The sequence below is a fragment of the Manis pentadactyla genome, chromosome 13, assembly GCF_030020395.1.
Source record: "Manis pentadactyla isolate mManPen7 chromosome 13, mManPen7.hap1, whole genome shotgun sequence".
In the NCBI taxonomy this organism is placed as follows: domain Eukaryota; kingdom Metazoa; phylum Chordata; class Mammalia; order Pholidota; family Manidae; genus Manis; species Manis pentadactyla.
In genome coordinates, this window is record NC_080031.1 from 90575598 (window position 1) to 90602786 (window position 27189).

General features: G+C 39.1%; 1 protein-coding gene across 5 annotated transcripts in view; it reads right to left on the reverse strand.

Annotated features, from left to right (window-relative positions):
- The window catches only part of DTWD2 (DTW domain containing 2), a 259363-nt gene extending 240603 nt beyond the window's left edge, over window positions 1-18760 (reverse strand). For 4 of the 5 annotated variants that reach the window (XR_008993369.1, XM_057490755.1, XM_057490754.1 and 1 more), the window contains exons 1-2: window positions 18161-18760; window positions 1666-1756 (exon numbers count right to left, since the gene is read on the reverse strand). Coding sequence is in view for 4 of the 5 variants with exons in the window: in XM_057490755.1 (XP_057346738.1) it covers window positions 1666-1756; window positions 18161-18381 (312 nt within the window). In the remaining variant the exon portion in view is untranslated. Of the gene's footprint in view, window positions 1-1665; window positions 1757-12695; window positions 16709-18160 lie in introns of those variants that run through there. The other variant, XM_057490756.1, reaches the window with a different exon arrangement.
- Window positions 18761-27189: the final 8429 nt, after the last annotated feature.

Below are 27189 nucleotides of genomic sequence, written 5' to 3' on the forward strand. Positions count from 1 at the left end.
TGCCACAATCCTGACAAAAGCATGTTGTTTCATTAACAATGAGAAAAAAGTCACCCAACAAATGGTATGTTTAAGAATTTGCAATAAAAGAATAAGTGTTTCACCATTTGGAAAAGGAAAAAGATTAATATCCTTCACGTCTTTGTTAAAGTCTTCAAGTGGTACAGGCTTCAGAAATTCAAGAAAAAAATTATTCCTTCCTCAAAAGCCTGATTTGATCTATGATGTCATGAGTTCCTATAATCCTGAAAGAGTTTTAACTTCAGTTTACACTAAACCCATTTTGCACCACACACAACTAGTTTTGTACTGATTATAATTTGTGGTTATCTATGACCTCCTTCCCTCCCCTCTTCATTACTGCAGTTAACCAAGAGTTACATACATACCAGTATATGCGTAATTCTCACCAATACAGAAACTAAGAAGTCTTTATATACTATGTATGTGTGTGTGTGTGTGTGTGTGTGTATATATATAAAACTATAAAATACACATATTTTTCTATTCATTTAAAGATATAAAAAATTATTTCATACATTGATTTTCTAACACTAAAATGCTGAGTTACTTCTACTATAACAAGAAAAGACGTCAATTAATATAAGCTATGATCAAAATCTTCTTAGCTCTTTACTCATTGTAAAGAGACCTACTCCCAAAATCTCACTGTTCTTCATACAAAATTGCTGGAGTTCCAAATTTCTATACTATTTAATAACACAGTTTTTATGAAATAACACCTTTTTATGAAATAACATGGTTTCTATCTGTTGCTAAAGCATATGACACTATACTATCATGTAATATATGAAAGAAATTATTTTTTCCCAAAGATAAAGCATTTATCATCAATTAGAAATGCTAAAAGGATGCAGAGAAAGGGGAACCCTCCTACACTGCTGGTGGGAATGTAAACTAGTTCAACCATTGTGGAATGCAGAAGCCCAGTTTGAAAAAGACATATGCATCCCGATGTTTATCGCAGCACTATTTACAATAGCCAAGAAATGGAAGCAACCTAAGTGTCCAACAGTAGATGAATGAATAAAGAAGATGTGGTACATATACACAATGGAATATTATTCAGCCATAAAATGAAAACAAATACTACCATTTGCAACAACACGGATGGAGCTAGAGGGTATTATGCTCAGTGAAATAAGTCAGGCAGAGAAAGACAAGTACCAAATGATTTCAGTCATCTGTGGAGCATAAGAACAAAGCAAAAACTGAAGGAACAAAACAGCAGCAGACTCACAGAACCCAAGAATGGATTAACAGTTGCCAAAGGGAAAGGGACTAGGGAGGATGGGTGGGAAGGGAGGGATAAGGGGAATAAGGGGCATTCCGATTAGCACACATAATGTAGGGGGGTGGGGCACAGGGAGGGCAGTATAGGACAGAGAAGACAAGTAGTGACTCTATAGCATCCTACTATGCTGATGGACAGTGACTGTAATGGGGTATGTGGAGGGGACTTGATAATGGGGGGAATCTAGTAACCACAGTGTTGCTCATGTAATTGTATATTAATGATACCAAAATAAAAAAAATAAAAAAACAAGAATGCTAAAGAGGTGGAAAGGATAAGGACGTTCATTGATATGTTTCCTCTTGCATACTACTATTCTATGTGAAATTGTGTATTTTACAAAATCTTACCTCTGCTGGATGCTGAATTATGTACAAGTGGGTAGAGATGTGTAGAGGATGTACTGGTAGAAATGGGCACAAACACACTTTCTGAGGTCGGCTAAGGGGCAGAAAGAAAAAGAAAACCTATAAATGTTTGAAATAGAATGAAATAACAATAATATAAAACTTGAACATAATCTCACTTTATTATATAACTCTCTATTTTGCTAAAGCTGCATTCTTTTCAAAAGAAACACCAAGAATGAATTTAATCAGACTTTAGATATGAGAATCTGGAAAAAGACTCAAGTCTCTATCTTTATAGATCAAAGTACCTCAAAAAATCTTGTCTTAGTTATATTTAGTGGAAGACTACCCCTAAGTCACCACCATGGTCTTTTTATTCATGGATTAACACTTCTACAAACTTGGATTCCAAATCAAGAACAGATTTCATGTCAAAAAGAAACCTGGCAACTTTTTAAAATCAACTGAAGTTGGAGGGAACAATATGATGGTATTTACCATCTACATTAGGGTTCTAATGAAACTTTGCCACCAATCAACATGGAGGGCTTACCAATTGTGAGAAGAAATCCAAACATGGGCTGCCAAATTACATTTGGTTAGAATTTTTCCCACAGAGTATCTACCTTATCCATTTATTTTTCCTGGCATTATGGTTTACGTTGCTTTTGTTTACTTAATTTTTAGTGCTTTACTATTGTTTCAGTAACACACTCATTACAAAATTTAGATGGACTAAAAAGGTATAGTTCCCTCCTCCATACTAGGGGCATTCTCTTCTCGAGGGTCCACAATAACCAGTTTCTTGTGTGTCCTTCCAAAGGTATTGTAGGAATAGACATGGATATTTTACCATTAAATCCTATATTTGAATATGTGTCTATAATATGAAATTCATCAAGTAACCAGATATAGTACGCCATGGGGGTATATTTTCACAAGAGGTCACCATTACAGCAGATGTCACATGCCATTATAATTAGTATACAAGTGGATGTTACATTAAAAGGAATTCCCAACAGTGTAATTACTACTACAAAACTGATTGCTATCAACTCCTTTCTCAAATTTATGGAGAGCTTTGGCTGAAGGTAAGAAATGCTTATATGAATAAACTGTAGAGTGTGAGTAAATTGGTTCAATTGCATCTACCACCTCATTCTGCAAGAAACTGTTAAACCTATCCTCCTGCTGAAAAATTATCAGATAATATCGTAGGCAGAGGCAGAAACATTGCACAACATGACCCCAGCCTGAAATGATCTGGTGTGATTCCTACGCCTGATGCTGGAGTCCCTCTCGGAAATGAGAGCAGATTTGGAGGGACAGAGTCTTTCAGTGATGACAAGATGAGTAAACACAGAGAGGAGCAAACAGCGATTGGTGGAACTACTTACACTGACAAACATTACCAAGGGCTGCAACTTGAAAGGATTCTTCATTCAGTAAAATAATGAAAAGAATGAGGTATCTTCAAATTCTAAAATTCTAAGTTTATGATTTTCTTTATATGAAACTCCATATATAACTGAAGTGCATGATCAGATGTCAGTACAATTATTTCATAAAATGTAATTTAAGATCTGATGAGGCCATTTTAAAAATCAGAATTTAACTGGATATCAGCTTAGGTATCAGTAACTTGTATGATTCGAAGAATATGAAAGTGCAAAAAAAAAAACAGATGTTCTATGCAGGGAATAGTGTCAAAGAGCTGTAAAATCCAGTTAAGTACTCAAGCCCAGACGGAAGCTTCAGATTTCAATGGGCAGCAAAAAAACAGGAAAACTAAACCCTGAAAATAACATCTTTGGCTCATGACATACATAGTGAGTATAAAAGTCCTTAGTATGACAGAATAGTACAAAGAACTGCTCTGGATATTGGTAGTTCTACATTTCATATCTAACCAAAACCTCCATTCATTTAACCAAAAAAAACAACCTCAGTTACCTGGGATGGCAATTTTCTTACTGGGAATACACATCTGAACTTTAGGAAAATTTAGAAGTAGTTTGGAGAATTTCACTTCTAAGATGGCAGGGAAAATTGCTTCAGAGACTCACTCTCTAGTGACACAAGCAAAGCTAACAATAAGTGTTTTAAAAACGACTTAAAGTCTCTGAAAATTGTGCTACTGGAATATTCAAATGAAGAAATATTATTCAATAAAATCTCCTGAAACTTGGTATTGGGACAGTCTATGGCATTTGAGCCATAACCCATTTCCTACCTTGCCCCAGCTCAGGCTGACAGACATTTCATCCAGACTGGTGTAGCCAAGAGAACAGAGCTCCCTCTCAGCTCTTGATAAAGGCTGTATGTCACAGGGAACCATACGCCTTCAGCATTTCTCATCCCCTCCGACTCCTAGGTGAAGAGGCTAAATTCCTAGTGAGTGTGGCCAAGAGAGCAGAGGCTCCCTTCCTCCCCCAGCCTCCGCCTGTAAAGCAGAAGCCTGACCACAGTGCGGTAGGCTGAGAATGCTGGGACCATACTGCCTTCACTCCAGTTGGCTCACAGGACAGAAGTTCCACACCAGAAACAGTAAGCCAGAGGCTACTGCTCAGCCCTGTGCCCAGAACAGTGGCTCAGAGACTCTGCCCAGGAGGAGGGACAGACTATAAGAAAAGAGAGCTCTAAACTCTCCCCAGAGTAACTTACTTCATTTGAAACCAACTATGAGAAAGTTCAAGCCTAAGGGTACTCTCAAAAACAGTATAACTCCTCTTAATTAAGAGCAGCAAGCTAAATCATAGCCCAGCTACTTCATCAGAAAGAACCAGGGAAAGAGACAGCTAAGAACAGCACACCTGCAGTCAGAACAAACCTAAAAGATTGGCCTCAAAAACTAGCCCAAATTTAATGGAGTAAGACTACTAAGCCATTTATGCTCTAGCGCACTGTATCAAGATGATAGAACAATCTGCTGGTTATTGGTGGAGCCTAATGGGCAGGATGTAACACCAGAAGAAGAAGGAAGCTTATGAGAAAGATCTGGAATAGAGACACTCAAAGAGAACTCTGCTAAACCCATGTGATAGTGGAGATGTTTGCACAACTTGGCTAATATAACAAAAACACCTGAATTGTACACTTTCAAAGGATGACTATCATAATATGTGAATCATCTTCATAAAGTTGTTATTTTTCTAAATGTAAAAAATGCAATAGAAAAAGAACAGTCTATTAGTAAGGGAGATGCATTTTACCACTTTTGACACTACGTTGTCTGAAGGTGAGGTTCCTTCCCTCCAATACAAGCTACGTGAGGGCAGGACTTGGCCTTCTTTTTCCACTTTTATATCCCAGCACCTAACATTCAGCAAGCACCTACTAAGCTATCAATAAATACTGTTGAATTCATGAAGTACTTCCATATCCTCTCTCATCTACCTTGGGATGCCTTTCCCATTTCTTATCCTATCCCTTCATATACTTACATACAAATACTGATCTATCCTTCACTTCATTGCTGGTACTTAAGCAAATAATTTGTATTATAAATGGAATTCAGAGTCTCAGATCTTCCTTTGCTATAATTTGTGATTGTTCTGTTAAGTAATAGTACATAAGAGGCAAAAATATTCACTGGAAAAAATATTTCCAAAAAGAAAAAAAAAAAAAAGCTAAGCACTTATGTGTAAATGCTGTAACTGTGATTTAAGCTAAAACCAATTGTTTTGGCTTATGCTTTGACATGCTCATAAAACATCATCACCTACTTATTTTAAAGCATGTCCCCTTTATTAACCTAATTTTAATTACAATTACCTCAAACTAATAAAAATATAGTTCTTTAAAGCATTTTACATTCCAATTGATCAACTTCATGTTTAGCAAGTTATTTTACAACGTAAATTTATGCTTATTTGTTATTTTAACCACGATTTTTCTCAATTTCCTCCCCCACAATGGTCTACATGTCCTGCACTGGTAACCAGCTGTCCAAATGTTAAACCATCTCTTACCAAAGTAGTGGATAAATGCAGAGTAATTGCTCTACTCATTCTAAAATATTTTTCCAAAGAGCAAAAAAAATCTCCCTATGTTTAAACTTAACTCTCAAAGGTTTAAATATTCCAAATCAATAATAATTTATAAATTCAACAAATCTTTATTCAAATATTTACCATCACCTAACTATGTGCCAGCATCAGGCACTTGGGACATACAACAAAGATTCTTGCCCTCATGGAGCTTGTTTGTTTTCTGTGCCAGAAAGAATTTTCTTAAAGTTCCTTGCTTCCTATTATACTGGACAGGAAAAAAAAAACAAAAAAACAGAAAACAGGTAACTATGCATCAAAACTGATCACTTATAAATAATGGACATTCATTTAAAAATAAAACTCAAACTAATTCTAGAATCTAAGGAAGAAAAATTACTATCTGAAAAATATCAGCTGGTCAGTTGGGGGATAACTTGAAGATGTGTCGCTGACAATGTCATTAACTTGCTGTGTGATCCTGAGCATGTCACAGGTTTTCAATTTCCTCCTTCATAAAACTGGTAATAAGGCATCAAGAAAGTTCTGAGGAGTAACTACTGAATCACAGGCAGTGTTATAAAATGTAATCACCTAAGACTATTGTTTTTCAGCTAATTTATAAAATAATGACCAAAGTAAAAGCTGAGATTTTTCCCTCTTCTATATTTTCAATGCACTGCAAGTGTATTATAAATACAGTTTTCCATCATTGGGAGTCATCACCTTTAAAAGCGATACAACCCAATTAATGTTAATTGTATTTCTAAAATATAAATGAATTTTCAACTAATTTCCCTTAGGGAATTTTATGAAATAAGGTTTTTCTTCTTTTCTCATTAAGGATGTAAGGAATAAATATGTAGGTTTCCTGTCAGACTAAGATTGACTGGCTTCCGAAGTGAATGCTGCAATACAAGGGTAATCTGTCACCCTAGGCATGCTATCTCTGACAGCCTGGAGGCAAATAAAATTATATCTGACGTACAACTAGAGATGCTAGGACCTACAAAAAACATCTTTCAGAAGTTTAATTACATTTCTTACAAAATATTCACTAGAAGCTATTTTTCTCACAATACTGATTTTAATCAAGAAAATCTTACATAGGCAAACTTTAAAGATTAGTGAATGGATTTATAAGAGTCACTATTTTTAAAGAATTACTTACTAAACAAAAACATATGTAGAATGCAGAAAAACAGTGCACCTCCAATCTCCCAATACTCAACAAAAATGTTATAGTCCCAACAGAGTAAAAAAGCAAAGAACACAGAGCTTCATAGCTTTTCAATAGATTGGTTGAATAGATACACAGCATTACACATAAAAAGGCCAACAACTTTCTAATGCTAAAACAGTCTTTGAAATACTAAATACCACAGTGCCCTCTACTGAATTCTAGAGAAACTTAATCTGTAAAATAAACTAGTTTTTAAACTTCTGAAACGATATCAATATAACCAATGAAAAAGAAATAGCTTTTCATTATTAATATAATAAATTTTCAACTCAGAAAGAAAAATAGGTAACAACTAGCATATCTGATTGCTTCAAATATAAGAACAATGATATTCTTATACTCCCCAAAACTGTTTTTATCAGTACTTTGTTTTATTGTGTAACAAAAAAGGAGAGGCTTAGGAGGGAAAAAAAATTATTGTGAGAGAGTAACTTTAGATGACATTTCCAGAGACACATGCCCCAGAGGGCATGCCTAACGCAGTGGTCTCCAAAGCAGGTTAAGTAAAATGACCCAAAGGGTGCAAAAAGGAAATACTATCAATTCTATTTATAATTAAATATACTCATTTATAGTCTAACTCCTTGGGTTGGTATAAATTCCAAAAGAAGGAGTGTTAACAGTGGCACCTGTAAAGAAACTACATATACCCACAAAGAATCTATACTGAAGAAATTCTAATTGCATAATCACAAATGAAGGACTACGTGGCAGAGCTGTTTCTTTCTTTCTCCTGCTTCAGTCTTCATTTTGTTAAGAAATCCTATTAGATATGACAATAACATTAGAAAGCACAAATTATAAATATTATTTGAACTGTGGATTCATATCTTACTATCATTAACAATGAACCCCCCCAAAAGCATATCATGCTTCAAAATAGTGGGAAATGATAGTATGACTCCATTACAACAGCAAGACATTTTTAAATATTTTATTTCACTATTATCTCTTCCTTTTTACAATCTATCCTTGTGTATGTGTTATGAGGCACATTATATATTAATATATATAATAAATGTATATAATTACATATAAGTATGTATACCTATTATAATTACATCCTAAAATTTTTTAGCCAACAATGGTACTTAATCAAAATAATTTAGAGATCCCTAGCCTAGAGATAAGCTTGTTCCTACTAAGGAATCTATAATTATATAATTAAGAAAATTTTTAGTAAGTGTTATTATAATTAAAGAAGCCAGATGCCTGGAAAGCAAAAGCCGTGTGTCCAGAGAGATGGCTGTATGCAGAGCTACATAAGCCCCCACTAAAACTGCAAGGACAAAGTGACAGATAAGCCAAACTGAAAATCTTACAGAGTAATCATCTATATTCAGTTATCCTATTCACCTTCTCCTCTTCTATAGAAATATAAATAAATACAAGAAATAGCAAGCACCTTAATAGCATATTAAGTTAATCATTCTTTCCTCTGCAAACTCTTATTTTATACTTTCATAACTTGTCTTAAATATTACTTAGACATGTTTTCTCTCACATTTGATTCAGTATAAATCCTAGAGGAAATGATTTATTAATCATTTTTCTATAACCAAGCTGCTCAGACATTGGAAACTGAATGAATAACGATTGAGTGAATACAGAACATCCACATGATTTATGGAAGTGAGCCTCCAGGTCCACACGTAGCAGAATTCCATGCTCCCTATCCACTGGCCAACTAAAGGAAACAGCATGAATGTCCATCCTGACAAGCAAAGAATCAAGTTAAAGTGGTCCCAAGGACCAGCTATTCCTCAGTGAAGATATTTTACAAAGAATATCATAGAATAAAGGGACTGTGTTTCTAGGAAACATTTTCATTTTGTTTGTTCTTCCCTCTCCCTCCCCTTACCTACAAACTGTTTATATTTTAAAATACAGACTTTGTATAGCTTATTTATATAAATGTCCATTTTTTCAAAACAGCAGAAGAAAATTGAGACTATTCTTTGTTAGAAAACAATACGATTTACATGTTAATTTACTCCATTTAAAAGAATCCAATAATGCTATGAATAAGCCACTGATTTTGATGCACCTGAAAACGCGTTTTTCATCAATTTAACATTTATTTGTAGCTGGAAAGCAAGTTCTTTTGAAAGTCCTAGGATGACAAAATCTCCATCAAGAGACAATGTACTTCTAATGACCTGCAGCATTAACACATGCAAAATTATTTACTCACCCTTAGTCTCTCAATCTAGAAAACTACCTAGCAGGGAAGAAATTGACTAACATCAAAATATACCAATTTCGTAAGTAATAATAATGACATTTCATAGAGGAGGAAAAGAAAGAGGGAGAAAGGAGGAAAAAGATGGGAAGAAGGAAAGGAGAAAGAAAACAAGAATGGAAGAAGAAGAGCATTTGATAGAGAACAATAGAACAAAGGCATAAGGAACACCTATGCTAGGGGCATTTCAGGGTAGCTGGAGACAGGGGTATGTGAAGGGTATGATGGAGGAGGCGGTGAGCAGGACAGGCTGAGGGGGAACCTGCAGAGCTTTGGACACCACGCTAGAGTCTTAATTCCACTCTTTACCTAAAATAAGCATGGAAGGTCTCCAGGAAAGGAGTAAAATGGCAGACCAAGATGTTAAAAATCTAATGAGTTTTGTTGAAGGGGAACTGGTTAGATGACAAAATGGAGCTTGGAAAACTACCTCAATTAATACAGGACTGCAAAAAATCAAAGCAGAGTCATGGCACTTAGAAAAGCCAGACACAAGTAGTAGTTTAAACACCACCTCCACTATGAAGCTCCAGGTAGTGGGTCCCTCCCACCTCTGTTTTCCTAAAACACACTATTTATGTTATAATTACAATTGGCTTAGGTCTGTTTCTCCTCTTTAAGTTCCTTGATGGTAACAGCCAACTTTTATTCATTTTAAAACCCCAGTACCTAACTTGGTGAAAAGCTATAGTCTGGGACTAGTCACTAGCATTCCTTGGTACCTAAAGCTATCTTAATACTATAAAAATCCTACAATGACTCCTAACATCTTTATCAGTTTCCTAGACTTACAGCTAGATTGGGCTATTTCTCTATCACTCTGGCAGATTTACAAGAGTAAACCTCAAAAGAAGGCTATAAAATGTTCAAGTTTAATAGGCATTGGGCAGTTACTTGGTATATGTGGGTGGGTAGTGGTTGTTATAAGGGGTTATGAGGAATTTCCATATGCTCCATTATATATTTCCATAATGTGTAACTTTTTTTACTGATCATACATCACTTTCATATTCAGAAAAAAAAATGTTTTCAAAAGAAACACTGAATAGATGCCACATTAAGGTTTCTTTAGTAATCTGTGGCTTTCAGATCTTTTTACCAGAAAAGATGTTTAACATTTTCTTTTGACTACACTCACACAAATTAGAGGATAATATGCGACAATGCCAGTCTTATCTCTTTACTACATCTATAAGACAAAGTCAAAAAAAAATTATAGGAGGAAAAGATATATGTCTGGGACAGGGAAAATCTATACTGAAATTAATTAAACTAATAAAAGTAGTCGCCATTAGATCTATCTCATCATATGCTGCTTTCCCTAATAGCTCACCAGAATTACAAACCAAACGTCAGTTAGTATGGGTATGGGTTAGCAATACTGAAACAACTGTAGGGTTGGACAAACAATATGCTATATTATGGTATAGATATCCTATATAGGCCACAGATAACACAATATGCTATGTGTTAAAGATAACGCTATAGATGAGAGCCAGGTTTCTCACTCTCAAAGAAAGAAGTTGCAAAGAAAGAAGGCAGGCTAGAATGAGCCTGGTGGTATTGGACAGAGCTCATGGCTATATATATATATATATACATACATATATACATGTATATATGTGTGTGTATATATGTATATATACACACACATATATGCACACATGGCCATACACATACACACACACACACACACACACACAGATTTAAAAATGTAAATGTAGATTTATGCATGGGTCAGTACATATACATAAATATTCTACCTCTGCCCACTAATAAGATGAACAATCCAGTAACAATGAACACACCTAGTGCCCAGATCATAGTTTCTAATATTATTCTCCAGTAAGTCAGGGCTTCTTGGAGAAGTGGTTGATTCTATGTCTGGGACATGGAAAACACAAGCCCGGACCATCTTACACTGCCAGAACATAAGTTCTCAAAAAGAGTAAGTGTGGCAAAAGAGCCTCGGAGCCAACCTGAAGAGTTCCCAATAGACCAAGAGGAACAATTTGAGCAGCCAAATAAACAATAATAATTTTGGATTATAGCCCAGGGAATAAAATAAATAACGATGATCCCATAGAGATATAAGTAAATTGAATAAATAGTAAAAGAGATAGCTCTTGCATATAGAAAAACTCTTATCAATAAATATAGAAAGAATGTAGTAAACAGAAAATCACCATTAGAACACCATAGCAATAACTGTCACAAGCAAGATCCACTAATGGATGCAAACATTTGTGAACAGAAATTCAAGGAAAAACAGGTATTTGCATAGTCCCAAAGTACATTCCCCCAAAGACAGTTATTAATTTCAAAGGGGAAAAGAGTAACCAGTAGAAAAACCCAGCAGACTTCACCTCGCCAAGTGATTAGGGTTAATCCCACCAGAAATAAGGCATACTGACATCATGTACATCTGTGCTAAGAAAACTGTATCACTCTGTAGTTGCAGAGTGATATTTTTAAATTGTCAACATAAAAAAATTCTTAAAAATTCTCAACATAAAAAAAAATTTTCTATAAAAACATAAGGTGATAGATATTAACTATACATACATACATAAGGTAATATACACAAACATCAAATAATTATTTTATAGCCCTGAAACTAATATAAGGTTATGTGTCACTTATACCTTACTTTAAAGAAAAAGAAAAAAACTCGTGACTTGCTAGAACAATGTTAATCACTGCATCTTTTTCAGTGATTTCTTCTGCTTGGGAGTTTGCATTAAAGATTCAATTTCAAGTACATGAAAGAGTATATATATGCTTTGTTAACTACTTAGGTAAACTATGTACCATTAAATTTGTGGAGCACAGGGTTTGTGTGGGATCGTTATACATTGCTGGTGGGCATGTAAAATGATTATAGCTGCTATGGAAAACAGTTTGACAAGTCCCCAAAAAGTTAACTGCAGCCCTATTATACGACCCAGCAATTCCATTCCTATATGTACCCAAAAGAAAAGGAGGAACTATAATAGAAAATTTGTATACCAACGTTCATAGCAGCACTATTCACATTAGTCAAGTATCCATCAAAAAATGAATGGATAATGGTAAACAAAAGTGGTATATACATACAATTCAGCCATAAAAAGGAATGAAATGTTGATATATGCTACAACAAGGACAGACTGTGAAAACATTCTCTGTGAAATGTCAGACACAAAACGACATTGTATGATTACATGAAGAATCTAGAATAGGCAAATTCATAGAAACAGAAAGTAGAATAGAGGTTACCAAGGGCTGTGAAGACAGAGATGGAAAGTTATTACCTAATGTGTGCAGATTTTATGTTAGGGATGATGAAAAAGTTTTGGGAATAGATAGTGGTGATGGTTAAACAACATTCTGAATATATCTAATGCCAATGACTTGTACACTTATAAATAGTTAAGTGATAAACATTATGTTATGTATATAATACAATTTTTAAAAAAAGATTAGCCTGTCAACTAGCACATCTACATAAACAGATCACATTTTCCTTAGAGCAATCCCTCTAACCCTTTGCAAGGTCAGGGGACTCATTCCATACCATTTCATTTTTCTTCCCTGAGCAATCCTGCAACATTTCTTCTACTCACTTCACTTTACTGCTCCCTCCTTCCCCACAATCTTTCCACTGGTCTTCCAACAGAGAAAAACAAAAACAAAGAAAAGAAAAAACTCAGCAAAGAAAAAACAATAAATTCCTATCAGTAATATCTTCAAATTTGCCTTTCTGACTGAAAAGTGAAGAGCCATCAATAGAAATGATAGACAGGTAAAGGATTCAGGAGACAAAAAAGCACAACCCTAAAAAGATAATAATTAAAATTGTTGATCCCAAAATAATTAAAAATAGCCATGGACAAAGGAAAAGGAAAAGAATCCATGGATGAGAAGAAGGCAAAGAAATACTTCATTGGAAGTGTTTAATTATATACAAAGAAAAACAAAGGCAGTCGAACTGTTCATTTCAGTGTAATTTATTATTATGTGGTATAGTAATAAAAATATGAGAGCTAAAGCAGCTTACTGGTCACCAGAACCTTGAGTCTATAAAAGGGAATAACAATTTAACCCACAAAGTTGTCTTACGTATTAAATAAAAATGGACATGTACAACAATATTGTAATATCTTTCTAAGTTGGCAGATAGGAACTACACTTATTGGGGTGGGCATTTAATAGTGTAAATAACTGTCAAATCAGTATGTTGTTTACTTGAAACTAATATAATACTGTATACCATAAAATAAATAAAATGTACACATAAAATCACCTTGCAATCTCTGAACTCTTTTTAAATAATATCAGTTTAAGTTTAGACTAGACAATTTCTGAATATATTCCCTCACTGCATAAGCACTAACAGAACTATGAATTATTAATTTTGAGCAAACATACTAAGAATTAATGTACTTTGATGTTCTTTGAAGAAAACTTCTATCAGAGGGTAATGGTATAATTCCTATTTTTCTTAGAGAAAATAAACACTTAGAAAACTCTAATGCGGTTTTTTCAATTGGTCACTCCTCTTTGGAGACTTAATTAAGACTAAGGAAAAAATTCCCTCTGGACATATACCATCTTTGCTCAACTTTGAACATACAACTAGCTTGCACAGTAATTTGTAAGTCAGTTAGTTTTCCACTCATATTGCAAATGAACTACTTCAAAAAACAAACACATTTCTGCACTAACAGGAAATAACAAGTTAACTTGATAACCTTCTCTTGGAAATACGAAACTTCTGATAAGCACAAATAATTAAATTTCCATATTATCTAAGTTTTTACCTTAAAAATTATCGATAACCAAGTTAATTTTAAATTTACCAAAACAGCATGTTTTTTCATCCTAAGTGTTGACATCAATTCAACAATCTCAGTTATTCTGAACTAACTGTCTTGAGAATTACTATTTTTCACTGTCATCTACTGAACTTGCAGACTGATTTTACCTGGCTGCTCAGGCCGACCAACCACAGTGATGTACAAAAGACCCAGAATCAAAAAGCAAATGCTAACGAGGCCCGGGGAGTTAATAATCAACACGCCAATTCAGCAGTACTGACTGGGAGCTGTGGTGACCTGGGCAGATCATGTCTAATTTCCGGGCACAGCCAATTCTCAGCACAGCCAACAGCCAGGAAGGTGGGCCCCAAGATGCAAGATGTTCACATTCTCACAGAAGCCAGAAATCTGGATTTTTATATAAAAACATCTTGATTTTTAACTGTTAGCAATTAACTTAAGAACTTTAAAATACAGTTCGAAACAAAACATCTGTGAGCTGCCAGAATGCAGCTCCCACATGCTTAATCACCGGCAGTCTTTCCTCCTTGCCTCTCTCATGGTTTCATCCCCACCACTTTTTCCTCCAGAATATCCACCCCTGAAGAATAATGAAAGGTTAAGACATGGAGTAAGGAGCTAGATGTTGTTAAGGTTACAATCTGGAAACCAGGAGATGAATAACTTCTGCAGATCTAATGTGCAGCATAGTGGCTATAGTTAACAATACTGTACTATATACGTACTTCACAACTGTGGAGACTAGATCCAAAACCATTTCACCACAGAAAAAGAAATGATAATTATGTGATGATAATGAACACTACCAGTGGTAACTGCATTGCAATAAACGTATGAAACCAACACACTGTACACCTTAAACTTACATAATGTTACACATGTCAATTATATCTCAATTTTTTTTAAAAAAGGGAATACTAAAGCACAGGCTTCTTGTTACTAAGCTTGAAGTAAACATACTTCAGCTTAAAGAGCGTGAAAATCAGAGCCACTCTTGCAGCCTAAGTGGCTCCACTTCAATTGGTGCCTACATCTACTCTGCAAACAGAATCATAAGGCTCTTCCAGCAAGCGTGGAGCAAGGTCAAGTGCTTGCAAGAGTTGGGAGCCAAGTGGACTGCAGCTGGAGACCCAGCTCCGCTACTTGCTTGTTACCTGTACCTCCTCATCATTTAAAAGCTAACAATATCATCAACTTCAGAATGTTGTTAGGAGAAACAAAGTATCATCTATAAAATACCTAGGCCTGCTAGGTAACCTGCAGATGCTCAGTGCTTAATAATTGTGTGCTAAATATATTGGTGTGGTTTATTACAATCCTCACTACAACTTTGTACCTTTTGGGGAAGAAAGCAGTGGAGAGAGAATTTCCACCTTGGGGTCTATCTGCATCAGTTTTATGCATGCTCCACCTGCTGTTTCCCTCCTTTGGACACATGTAAAAAAAATTTTTTTAATTTTTTTAAATGCTGTATTGAGACATTATTCCAACATTCTTAAGACCAATAATTTGCAAGTGATTTCTAACTCTTGTCCTCAGGCTCAAAGCAATATCCACAAAAGATATGAAGGCATAATTAAGATGCCTAGCCTCTATACCAGAACAAGGCCCTAACTCTTTCCAGTCAAGCCTTTTACTGAGTCAAGCTTTTTTTTTTAATAAAACAAAGTAAAAATCATGACAGCTAAAGCCCCTTGCAGAAGTCAAACTTGTCACCACCATTCAAATACAAAAATGCTTCGGTGGCTGGTTTACTGGATTCTAGTGCATTAGGCGCAAACTCCCTGACATAGTTTATCTGGCCCTTCCCAGTGCAATTACCACTAATCTCTGCACCCTCATCTCTCTCCACTCCTTCCTTTCCAGCAAGCTCTCCGCATACACTGCACTGTGTACACTACTTCTGTACATGCTGGTCCCCTTAAAAAAGTAACACACCTTTACACAATCTGTAGCTTGCAATAATAAGTTAATATGGGATCTTTTAAACACTATTCCACTCATGTTTAAGATATGTGGTATTTCTACTGAGCAAGATTCTGCTGAGAAGTTAAATTGAGATTATGCTTTCTCAACAAAACCAATTTCTGGGACCCCCTGGACTGCGACAATTATAATAATGTGTTCAAAGAAATCAATACCGTTTATAAGTAAATGGCCAAGTAATCATGACTTACTGATCACTCAAATCTAAGAAGACATTTTAGATTTAAAACCTATTATAAGCACATACATAAAGAAGTTCACCCAGGCAACTAGTAAAACCCTAACAGCCTAATGAAATAAAATTTAAAGAGCCATCAATTAGTTAATATTTTATTGAAAACACCTCAATATTCTCCATATTTCTAAAACTGTATTCTAAGTCTATGCCAAGAGAAAGAAGAGTTTTTAAAAGGTCGAAGATTTCATTAGAAAATCAAAGTGCAGAAATGTTGGAATGAATCATAATTCTAAGTATTAACTAAATACAACTGAAAAACAATCTAATATCCAGCAAGTCATTTTTATTTTTTAAAAAGCAAGTCAGGTTAAGGGGTAGGGAGGGATGAAAAAAGGAGAGCAAAGAGGATTTTTAGGGCAGTGGAAATATTCTGTATGTTACTATAATGGTAGCTATAATAAATTTATGCAGTTAAAATACATAAAACATCAATAATGAACCCTACTGTAAACTACAGCTGTTTTGAGTGATAATTATAAAAGACATAAATAATAAAAGACATTTTTGAATGATAATGATGTGTCAATATAGTCATCACTTGTAACAAATGCACCACTCTGGTGAGGGATATTGATAATACAGGGGGCATATGAGAAATTTCCACTCATTATTACTGTTTATCTAAAACTGTCCTAAAAAATAAAGTTTATTGAGGTGGGAAGCATATCAGTAAAATTATAAATCTTTGCTAAACATGAGACTCATTCTTTAAAAATATATATTAGCATTGACAACTAGCAATTCTAAACAGACTAAAAACTACTGATAAAGCTAGCATAATTTAGCCCGGAATTTATATCTGAAACACTTTTCTTTCAACATTCAAATCCTTCACAGCATTTTTAAGTTTGTCTCCTAACATCTTAAGATAATTTATTTAAATAAATTACATTTGCACACCACTTCTGTTCACAGTCCTTTCTAGACACAAATAATTTATCTTCCAAAGGGCTACTGAATGTCTATTATACATAGTAGCTTTAGAAAATAGAAAAAGCTCCTTACACTTAAGATTGCTTCCTCTGAGGCCTTGCAATCCAGCTCTGGGAAAAGGTCAAATGTCCAAAGTACGATATTCCAAGTACTTAAGTGGTGAAGACATTCAACCAGTCTGTCCGGCTCCCCTTCTTGGAATGCTTGTCTCGGGGACAGATCTTCTCATCTTTCAAATCCCAGTATAAATGCTATCTCCTGAGAAATCTTTATAACATCCTGGAACTTCCTATCATAGCATCCCATTCCTTTCCTTCACTGCTGGGTTTTGTTTTCCAACCTGTTATTTCATATTTGATTGCTTGTTTACTGGTTTATTATCTGTAGCCAGTTAGCCGACTCAACACCCCATGCGGACACAGACTCCACTGCATTACCTGTGATCGATCAAGCACTCAACAAACACTGGTCAAATGAACGCTCAGGTATGGGGCTCAGGAGAAAGTTTTTGGCTGGAGATATTGGGGAGTTCACTTTGTGCGAAGTGTATGGGGTGAGAAGACAAGAGAATGGAGAACCAAGACCTGAGGAAAGCCTAACAACTAGTGTTTGAGTAGGACCAGGCAAAGACGACGAGGACTGAGAAGTCAGACAAGAGAAGAGAAGCCAAAGAAAAAGTGCTGCAAGAAGTGAGTATTCCATGGCGGAATGCTGCCAAGAGGGTAAAATATGAACAGACAAGGACGCCCTGGATGTTCCCTCCTGGAGGTCCCTGCCACTTTAGTGAGAACCATTCCAGGGCAGTGTAGGATCTGACGACAAGCCGCAGAGTGGTTCCGAGGTGGGGAAGTAGAAGCACTAACAGGTGAAACTGCGAAGGGCACCAGGGAGACAAGTGATAGGTGGAGACCTTCAGAAACCAAGAGGGAAGCCAGAGCCAGGGCTCCCGGGGCGCAGCCAAGCAGCCGCCTCCGCGGCAGGGGGCGCTGCAGCCTCTCCGCACGCCTCTGCCGCCTCAGTTCCCGCCCCACCTTCCCGGGTCACCTGCAGCGGCTACACTCGGGCCTCCGCTGGGCCGGCTCCACCGGCAGCTCCCACAGCCCGTCCGCACTGGCGCCGCCCGCCTCCGCGCCCGCGCCTGGGGCGGCAACTGCCTGCTCTGCGCCGCCCTCCCGCCGCTCCTCCTCGTTAGGCGTCTGAGACGAGGCCCCCGGCGGCCGCGCACCGGGGCCTCCAGTTGTTCGCGCCCCTTTCTGCGGCTCCATGGTGCGCGCCCGGTGCGGCTATCACACTGAGGCTCCGCTGCCACCGGGGGGCGCCACACACTGAGGAACCAGCCCGCGCCTCGCGGCGCCACGCACGCCTGCGTCGTACGGGAGGCGGGTCTCCACAATCCCGGCTCAAGGTCCCGCCCACCGCGCGGAAGAGACGAGCCCATTGGTCAGAGCCCAGGGAGCTGTTTCACGCGAAAGCCGGAAGCTGGATGTGGGTTGTCCTCGGGAGCCGGTGAGGTTAAGGGACAGTGGGACAGAAGGAAAGCTCTCTGAAAACATCTCGGAGAGCAACCGCAATGTATCTTACTGACTTCCACCCATTTAAAACCGAAAACAAAATGTTCAGCGTTTTCCGCCTCAGGGTGGCAGTTTAAGAATTAGGTGAGTATACAGAGCAGTTGCGCAACTGATGTACGTGATAGCTGACGGCCAACGAAGGAGAGGTTGTGCGGACTGTAAACGACTCACAGCCCGCCCGTTTCACGTGAACTTCTTGATCTAGAAGACGAGGGATTTGTGTCCTTTGTCTTCTATTTCTTGGTATTTCTCCAGGGCACAAAGCGTACTATTTTACAATAAACTCCAAATGTTTGTTAAAAATGAGATTTTTAATTTGTCCAAGTCCCCTTAGATCAGGAGGCAATAGGAGGGCTGAGATTTGTATGATGAAGAAAAGAAAAAAAAAGCCATAGAAAGATAACTACTTTGACCAACTTTACAAGCCCTTATATAATGGCAGTATAGCCTGCAGTTTTTCAAACCTCAAAATGAAGTCCACCTTAGAATGAAAGCAGGAATACTACCTGACCAAATGGTTCCCTGATTCTTTCCATTTATTAATATTTTGTTATTCTTCCAATACTCAACATTTAAACAAAAAAAAAGTTTTCATGAGTCATCTAAGTTTTGCAATCTTGATTGATTCTAGAGCTATGATGGATGAATTATAAAACAAAGGAGACCTACCACTGTAACTCTGGGGGGAAAATATTTTCCAGCCTGGGGCAAATTACCTTTGCAACTGAAATCAGTCAAACAGAGAAATAAAGTGGGAGAAACCCATTTATTGCTTATAAGCAATCATCCACTTAGGCTCACCAGTGTCTCTCACAAACAGGCTGCAAAAAGGGGGGCCTCACCCAACCTCTCCAGTCCAGATATGCCTTCCCTCCCCCTTGTAAACATATATTGATATGGGGATGGACGACTCTCCCCTGGGAAACACCTAATGACATGGAAATGCACTAAAGCCAGGAAAGATATTCTGGAAAAACTGCAATTTTACCCACAACCCACCCCTCCAGAAACCTCACCTCACAATCTACTTGCTTCCCATCGTCCGCGATGGCCCCTGTGTGAGAAAACTGGAGCACTGTAACCAGAGTAATAACATACAATAACAGCAGCAATAAAATCATGATAATCCTCAAGCTGGAGGATTCAGCTAGGTTCAAACTTGTATGCAGATTAAGTCCATAGCTCGCCCATTGCACAGGCACCAGTAGCTGAACAGGTAGGAGGTTCAGAGCAATCATCATGCAGCAGTTACAACGAGGCATCCAGGCCACTGAGACTGTAGAAGAAAATAACCTTAAGGGCAAAAAGATACATGTTTTAATGACACCAGCATAGGCAAATCTTGCCCATCAGGTACGATGCATGCAAGAGAGTGCTCCTGTGACAGGACAGTGGCAGGAATGGGATCTCGTCCTAATCTAGTATAGCAGATTTCACCCCCCTCCCTGTGGGAGCTATAGATGGCTTAATATATAGGGCTACAGGAGGTACATGCACTGGCCATAAAATAAAACAAAACTTACCCTGTAAGATGCTCTTACCTCCCAGATGTTTTGGGTACACTTCAGTGATATTTGGGACCACTCTGCTGTCACTCCAGGAACACACAGGAGGCCAGCTTCCACGCCTTTTCCCCAAGGTGCCAGAAGGGCCAGCCATCACTGGCCCATGTGTCAAAATGTCCAGGGCCACATCCACTCAAAGAGTATTCAGGCTTCAATGCAGTTGAGGCTAGCAACAGGATGTTGCTCTGCTGGCCAGAACCTGGCTTCCATAACTCCTCTTTGTTTTGCACACACAGTTGTATAGGAGAGGTAGCAATGTGTGTTAGCATATCCACAGGGCTCAAGGCTCCTTTTAGGGGCTTATTCAAATCCCATAGCACTGCCCATAAACAAACTGACCAGCCCTGAGGAGTTGCTGTCTGACTTCAGGCCAGATTTCTACAAACCAAAATACCTATCACGCCTGCCCCAGTAGGGTTATAACCCAGCAGGGTTATATGTAGCCTTTATTACAATAAAGTACATGAACTTCCACTTTATTCCTAATTGCTGCACCCGTTCTTGTAACACATGTCCAGTAAAGTGGGTGCCTTGATCACTCTCAATCACCTGCAGCTGGCCATAGGCTGCAAAGAAATGGTTTAGGCCCCTTTTGGTGGTTTGCTGATCTCCATGATGGGTAAGAAAAGCAACCAACAGCCCAGTAGCTGTGTCCACACAGGTCATGGCATACTGGTATCCTTCTGAAATGGGCAGAGGCCCAATACAGTCTAGCTCCACCTGATAAGGGGTATTGGCCCCTATACTACTGTCCCATGTTGCTGCAGGACTCAGTGTAAGTTGCTCTTAGAGCACACAAGGCACTCCTACCAGGCTCTGCTGACTTCTTCAAAGGTCAACGGCAAGCCACACCGATGGGCTACAGCCCACATTGTCTTTGGCCCTACATACAACAAACGCTGATATAACCATTAGGCCACATCAGAGGTAGGCTTGCCTTCTAGCCAACACACCTGGGCCTATGTGTGTGCTTCATCATTCCCTGGGGATGCCAAAGGCAAATGGCTAGTCACATGATATACAGTAACAGTCTTAGTCTGACCAGAGGCCCATAGGTCTTGCGATAACTCTTGCCCCCAAAGTGGCAGTGACCAACCATCCAGTTGACATGGTAGCCACAGGGTAAATCCCTGATAGATGGCTCAGCTGTCAGTGCAGACAACTATACAGGAAGACTCCTGGGTGATTACGAGCCATATTGCCTGCAACTCAGCCAACTGGCTGCTCTTCACCTCTCTGTCCTCCATCCATATTGTCTCAGTCTTAGGATGAAAAGCCACAGCTCTCCACTTCAGGGGCTGCCCATAACTGAAGCCATCTGTATACCAAGCATCTTCAGGTATAGGGGCTTTTCCCTCCTGATAAGGAGTCTTGGCTACCAATGGCTCAAAAGCAAATTCTTCCTGTTTTCCACTCATATATGTCACTGGCCCTAATAAGCATTGGAGTTCTCCACTTATGGGGCCCAGTCCCGCACCCACCCCACGATGGGATGGGGGTTATTACCTTGGCCGTAGCTGTTCTGGTGATGGGCTCCATAGACAGCAAGGTGTGATACTCAGCAGCCAGTTGCTTCTCTATCAAGGTGTCACAGACTTTGCTCCTTTCCAGAGGTGTGACCAGAATCCAATAGGTTGGTGTGTCCATTAAAGCTGCTGCCAAAGGCTCCATCCATAAACATCTTCAGTTACATGAACATTTATCTCACAGGGCCTTGATGAGTTCATTACACTCAAGGCCTATGCAGCCTTGACTGCTTGCTCAGCAGCAGTAAAAGCAGCTGCACATGTTTCATCCCAATCCACTTGATGCTCTTTTGTACCAACCAGTATAAGGGCTTCACAATTTGTGCCAAGTGCAGGATAAACACTCTCCAGTAGCCCGAAAGACCCCAAAACTCTTGTAAGACTGCCACAGTGGTAGCAGTTGGGAAAGTCTGGACCTTATCTATGGCTGCTTCAGGAATAACTTTAGTTTTATCCAACCACACAACCCCCAAGAATTTTACAGACAAACCAGGTCCCTGAACTGTGGTGCTGTTCACAGCCCATCCTTTCTCCTGTAGATGTTGCAGCAGTCTAGGAACTGCCCCTTCTAAATCTGCAAGAGAATCAGACGTGAGCATGACATCACCAATGTAGTGATAACAACCACCCGATTTACAGTTTCCTCCATGTGGCCAAGTCCTGGGCTACAAGTCTGTGACAGACAGTGGGACTGTGGTAGTATCCCTGTGGAAGGACAGTGTATGTCCACTGCTGGCCTTCCCATGTGAAGGCAAACTATTCCTGACTTTCCTGCACTGTGTCAATAAAGAAAGCATTAGCAAGGTCTACAGTGTAATGATATGCTCCCAGCTCATGGCTGAGGGTGTCCAGAATGGCTGCTATAGAGGGGATGGCAGCATGCAAAGGGGGTTGACTTTTTTCAATTCCCTGTAGTCCACAGTCATACACAAGAGGCCGTCCGACTTTTTCACTGACTGCACCACGAAATTAAAAGGACTGTGAGTGGGCTTTATGATGCCCACCTTCTCTAACTTCTGTAAAATTTCTCTAATTTCCTTGTGTCCCAGACAATTTATACCTCTCAGCATTCTCACCTGCAGAGGTACATGCAGAGTTACAGGCGGGTGCTTAGCATGTACCCCTCAGAACCGCCTTTACCACACGTACCCTCAGTCTGAACTCACTTGCAGTGGTCTATAACCACAGACCCTGCAGGATATTGACTCCCAAGGTATCTTTAGAGATGGGAGAAATGTACACAGTATACTCCTTTGGGGGTAAACACCCTATCCCCAATGGGATTTGGGCTTTCTTCACTCTGATTGGCTTACCCCCATAGCCATCTACCACAGCAAGGGTCCCAGAAACACACTCAGGGTTGCCATAAATCAGAGAACATTCAGCTCGTGTCCACCAGCCCCAGGACACATTTTACATTCATGGCGGACCAATGAGTTGCTAATTCTACATGTGGCCTCTCGTCCCTACCGTGTCCATCAGGGTGGGTGCCTTGCCCCCCGCCATCAGTCAAACCATGACGCCAAATCACCTTCCTCTAGGGGTGAGAGACCAGGCAAAGCCTGAGTACTGTCCCCCAGGAAGTATTGCTGGGACACAGGCCAGACATGGGCTTTGCCTCTACTTTCCATGTCCTGCATCTCAGCAGCTGGAACTGCTGCTCTGGCTTTAATTGGTGCCACAGGTCTAACAAGATCCCGCTGGGCGGCCCATCAAGCTTTTCTTTCACTACCCCACCTTTATCAAATCAACCCACATCTGGGTCCTCAAGACCTTCATGGGACCCTTTGCACCTCTCCTTTCAGTCGTAGCCCATACTTCCTTCCATGCTCTCACTGTTTCAACCTTCCCCAGATCTGCTAAAGTACAAAGACCCTCACTTATGGATTGCCCTATGTCAGGGGCAAGAATTGTCACTAGGGACCCAAAGAGAGATGGGAGAGCTATATGGAGCACCAGATTTCTCATTCCTACAGTGAACAACTCCTCATCAAGGCCCTGGGTGTCCATATTATAGATGATATTTTCATGCCCAGCTCCCATAACACCTGCTGGAGATCTGCATGTTTTCCAGCTAGTGGGTAAGTATGGTAACTCACCCTGATTAGGCCAAACTGCCCTGATGACTGCCGTCAGCCAATCCAGAAGTGATTCCCTAAGGTATGATAAGCACTTTGCAACTGCTGCCAGAGGGAAGGGTGAGTCTTCAGGGAAGCCAGTCTACCCATTTCAGAACCTGACATAACAATGTTCCCCCCCCCCCATATCCCAAGACGCAAAAGCCATGTAGGCAGAGCTTCCTATGGCTTCTGCCAAAACTGGATGCTCATGTCCACCAGTTCATCCTGTGGCGGGGTGGGGGGGGGGGGGCAGCTCCTCCCCAGGAGGAGCCTGTGGTGGTTGTTTTTGTTTTCTTAATTACAACCAGGTGGGCCTTTAATAAAGAGAGGCTGGTGCCTCGAGCAGTGGCCTTGGCAACAGATCGGCCCTTGGCCCCACCCCCTCATCTTCCCCTGACATGTCCTCTACCATCTCAGGAGCTGAAGGCCCTGCTCTTTCCTCCCGCTCCCCCACGGCGTCCTGCAGTGCAGGTTCTCCTGCTGCCTCCTCCCTCGCTGCTGCTCAGGAATCTTCCAGGAGCACAACTTGTCTTCTCAATAACGGTCTCTCATTCTTAAAGGGCATCCCATAGTTCATCACCCAGCTCCTCCAAGTGATGCTGAAGTGTGTCTATGTCCTGCTGAAGTCTCTCTCTCTATCCTCCATAACCCTTTGCACTATCCTGAGAAACAGACATCCCATAATCCCAGCTGCTGCATGGCCATTCGGGGCCTCTAAGCAGTCTTCTGTCTCATGGAGGGCCAATTCCACAGCGTCCAGTGTCTCCACCCTTCCCCAATTCTGGGGAAGGCCCCACCCCTCTAGGAGGTGCTTTACCCTAGACCAATTCCCCACTAGGGGCTTCCTAATTGGAAGCCCCATGGATAGGGGGATCCCTGGAGAAGCCACACCCTCTACCGCTGCAGCCACTGGGGCCTCTCCACCATCCACCATCCAAAGGGGGATTTGGGGGTATCTCCCCATCTCTAGGGGTATCCTGCCTAAGGGTCCTGTAAATGTTTACATTCCCACTTTCCTGTTCACCTTAATAATGAAACTTCATGGAACCCTTTGTACCTCTCCTTTCAGGCATAGCCCATACTTCCTTCCGTGCTCTTACTGTTTCAATCTTCCTCAGATCTGCTAAAGTACAAGTCAGTTATTTTACCAATAAAGTAGGATTTATTCAAGAATATCAAAGAATTCCCAATTCAGAATATGGAAACTATGGCAAAGCCATAGTCAAGTCTGGAGAAGCCAGGAGAGGACCACTATTACAGAGAAAAGGGGGAAGTTGGGAGGAGCTGTTACAAACAAAAGTCCATCGGAAGCATGTGGGAGCTGGAACCACAGTGGTTTCATTGGCTGAGTTGTGACAGTCTCTCACTGGCTGGGCTGTTGCTGAGGGAGGAGACACACCTTTCTGCCCCCTGTTGGGGTAGTATAGTAGCTAAAGAAGTATCCACTTGCAGGGTTTGTCTCTTCCAGTTGGGTCTGCAATTGACCAGGAATGGATGGTACAGAGTGAGAGCTCCCCCTCCCCATCTCCCAACTTCATTTTAGTGAGGTTTCCTTATATGTTTTCACATTACAAAGAAAAAGACTGAGGCACAGATTAAGTAAATCGGCCAACATCACATAGTAACTGTTTGAGAATTTATAAATCGGAATGATTAATAAAGATGTCCAGTGCCAAGGTATTTGTCTGTCTCCTTATACAAAGCACTTCATGCACAAAAAGTCCTGGGAGTCAAAGATAATGGTGTACAAAGAAGATCAACTGAGAAAGTACTGGTCTACTTTCAAATCTTGTACTTTGTGTTAACTAAATCTATCAAGACTGCTGGCTTGTCTTGGTGATTTTCTGAAATTTTAATTTCAAACTTTGACAGAAGAAAAAAGTAGATGACCAGAATAAACCAAAATCATGGAAAAGATATCAAGGAATTGCCTACAAGACACACTAGGCTCAAATGACTCAACAAATATGTAATTTCAGCCATTTAAAGAATGGATTATTTCTATAATTAAAAGTGTTAGAGAAAACAGGAAAACATGAAAAGTTATTCATTTTATTTTATGAAGTTAATAAAATCCTGATGCTGCAAAAAATAGAGTACACAAAAGACCATTTACATGTATGAATATGAAAAATCTAGGTAAAACCTTAGCAAACTGTCTTTAGTAAAAAATTAATTGAATCATAAATTATTATCAAGCAAGGTTTATCAGAGAAATGGGAGAATTGTTTCATGTTAGGAAATCTCTATATAAAATTGATTGTTCAGGAGGTCCAATAGGAAAATTCTATACTCTTAAAAGCTTAAAAACAACAGCATTTCAATTCTCTTTTTTTAAGAAGTGTTAGAGTACTAGAGATAGCAGAATACAGCTAGTATCTACCTATCTTAAATTTAAAAGATGGTGAAGGAAACAAAACAACAAACAATACAAAATTCAAAGCAAAACAGCTCATTTACATAATACTAGAGCCATTAACACCATCCCCTCATTTTTCTAGCAAATGCAATTAAGTATCAAAGAAACAAAAACTAGCCTTTCTAATAAGAGAACCTACACTTTGTATATGATTTTAGAATCATTTCCATGAGACAAGTACATTTTTTGACAGTTTGGGTGAGCATATTCATTTCCATTACCATTTTACAACAAGTGAAAAAAGTTTTCTTCCGCATACATGTTTCAAGTTACACAAGCTTCCCAGCTAAATACATTCCTGGGAGATTAACTTTAAGACATTGTAGTTGAACAATAGATTATCACTGAATTTAAATAAACAATTTAAATAAACTTTACAGATAAAAGAAGTATGATATCAAGTAAAGGAACATATATTTAAGAGAAAATTCCAAGATAGTCTCCAACAAAGCCATTTGTTCTTCGTGCGTCCATGGCAACGAGAAAATAAATATTCTCTCTCTTCTTTATCTTAAGACAATTTAACAATGCTTGCAGATGGTTACATAGAGAAGTATGTCTAGGCATGTGCATCTATATACAAGTTAGTATAACACATCTGTTTCCTTGTTGAGGAATTTTTAAAAACGGAGGTAGTTAAGATTAACATAAGAGTCTGTCTTGTTTACATTGAACATTTTAAGGGTTGGAAAGGTTAGGGTTTTGGAGCAAGAACTGTTGCTATTCACCTAGGAGCAATTCATTGTATTCTAGTGAACTTTACCCTCTCCCAGGTACTTCAGGAGACCTGTCAGAAGGTCAGGCCTGTTACAATGGCAAGCCCTCTCCCAGGTATTTCAGGAGGCCTGAAAGGAGACAAGAGGCATAAGAAT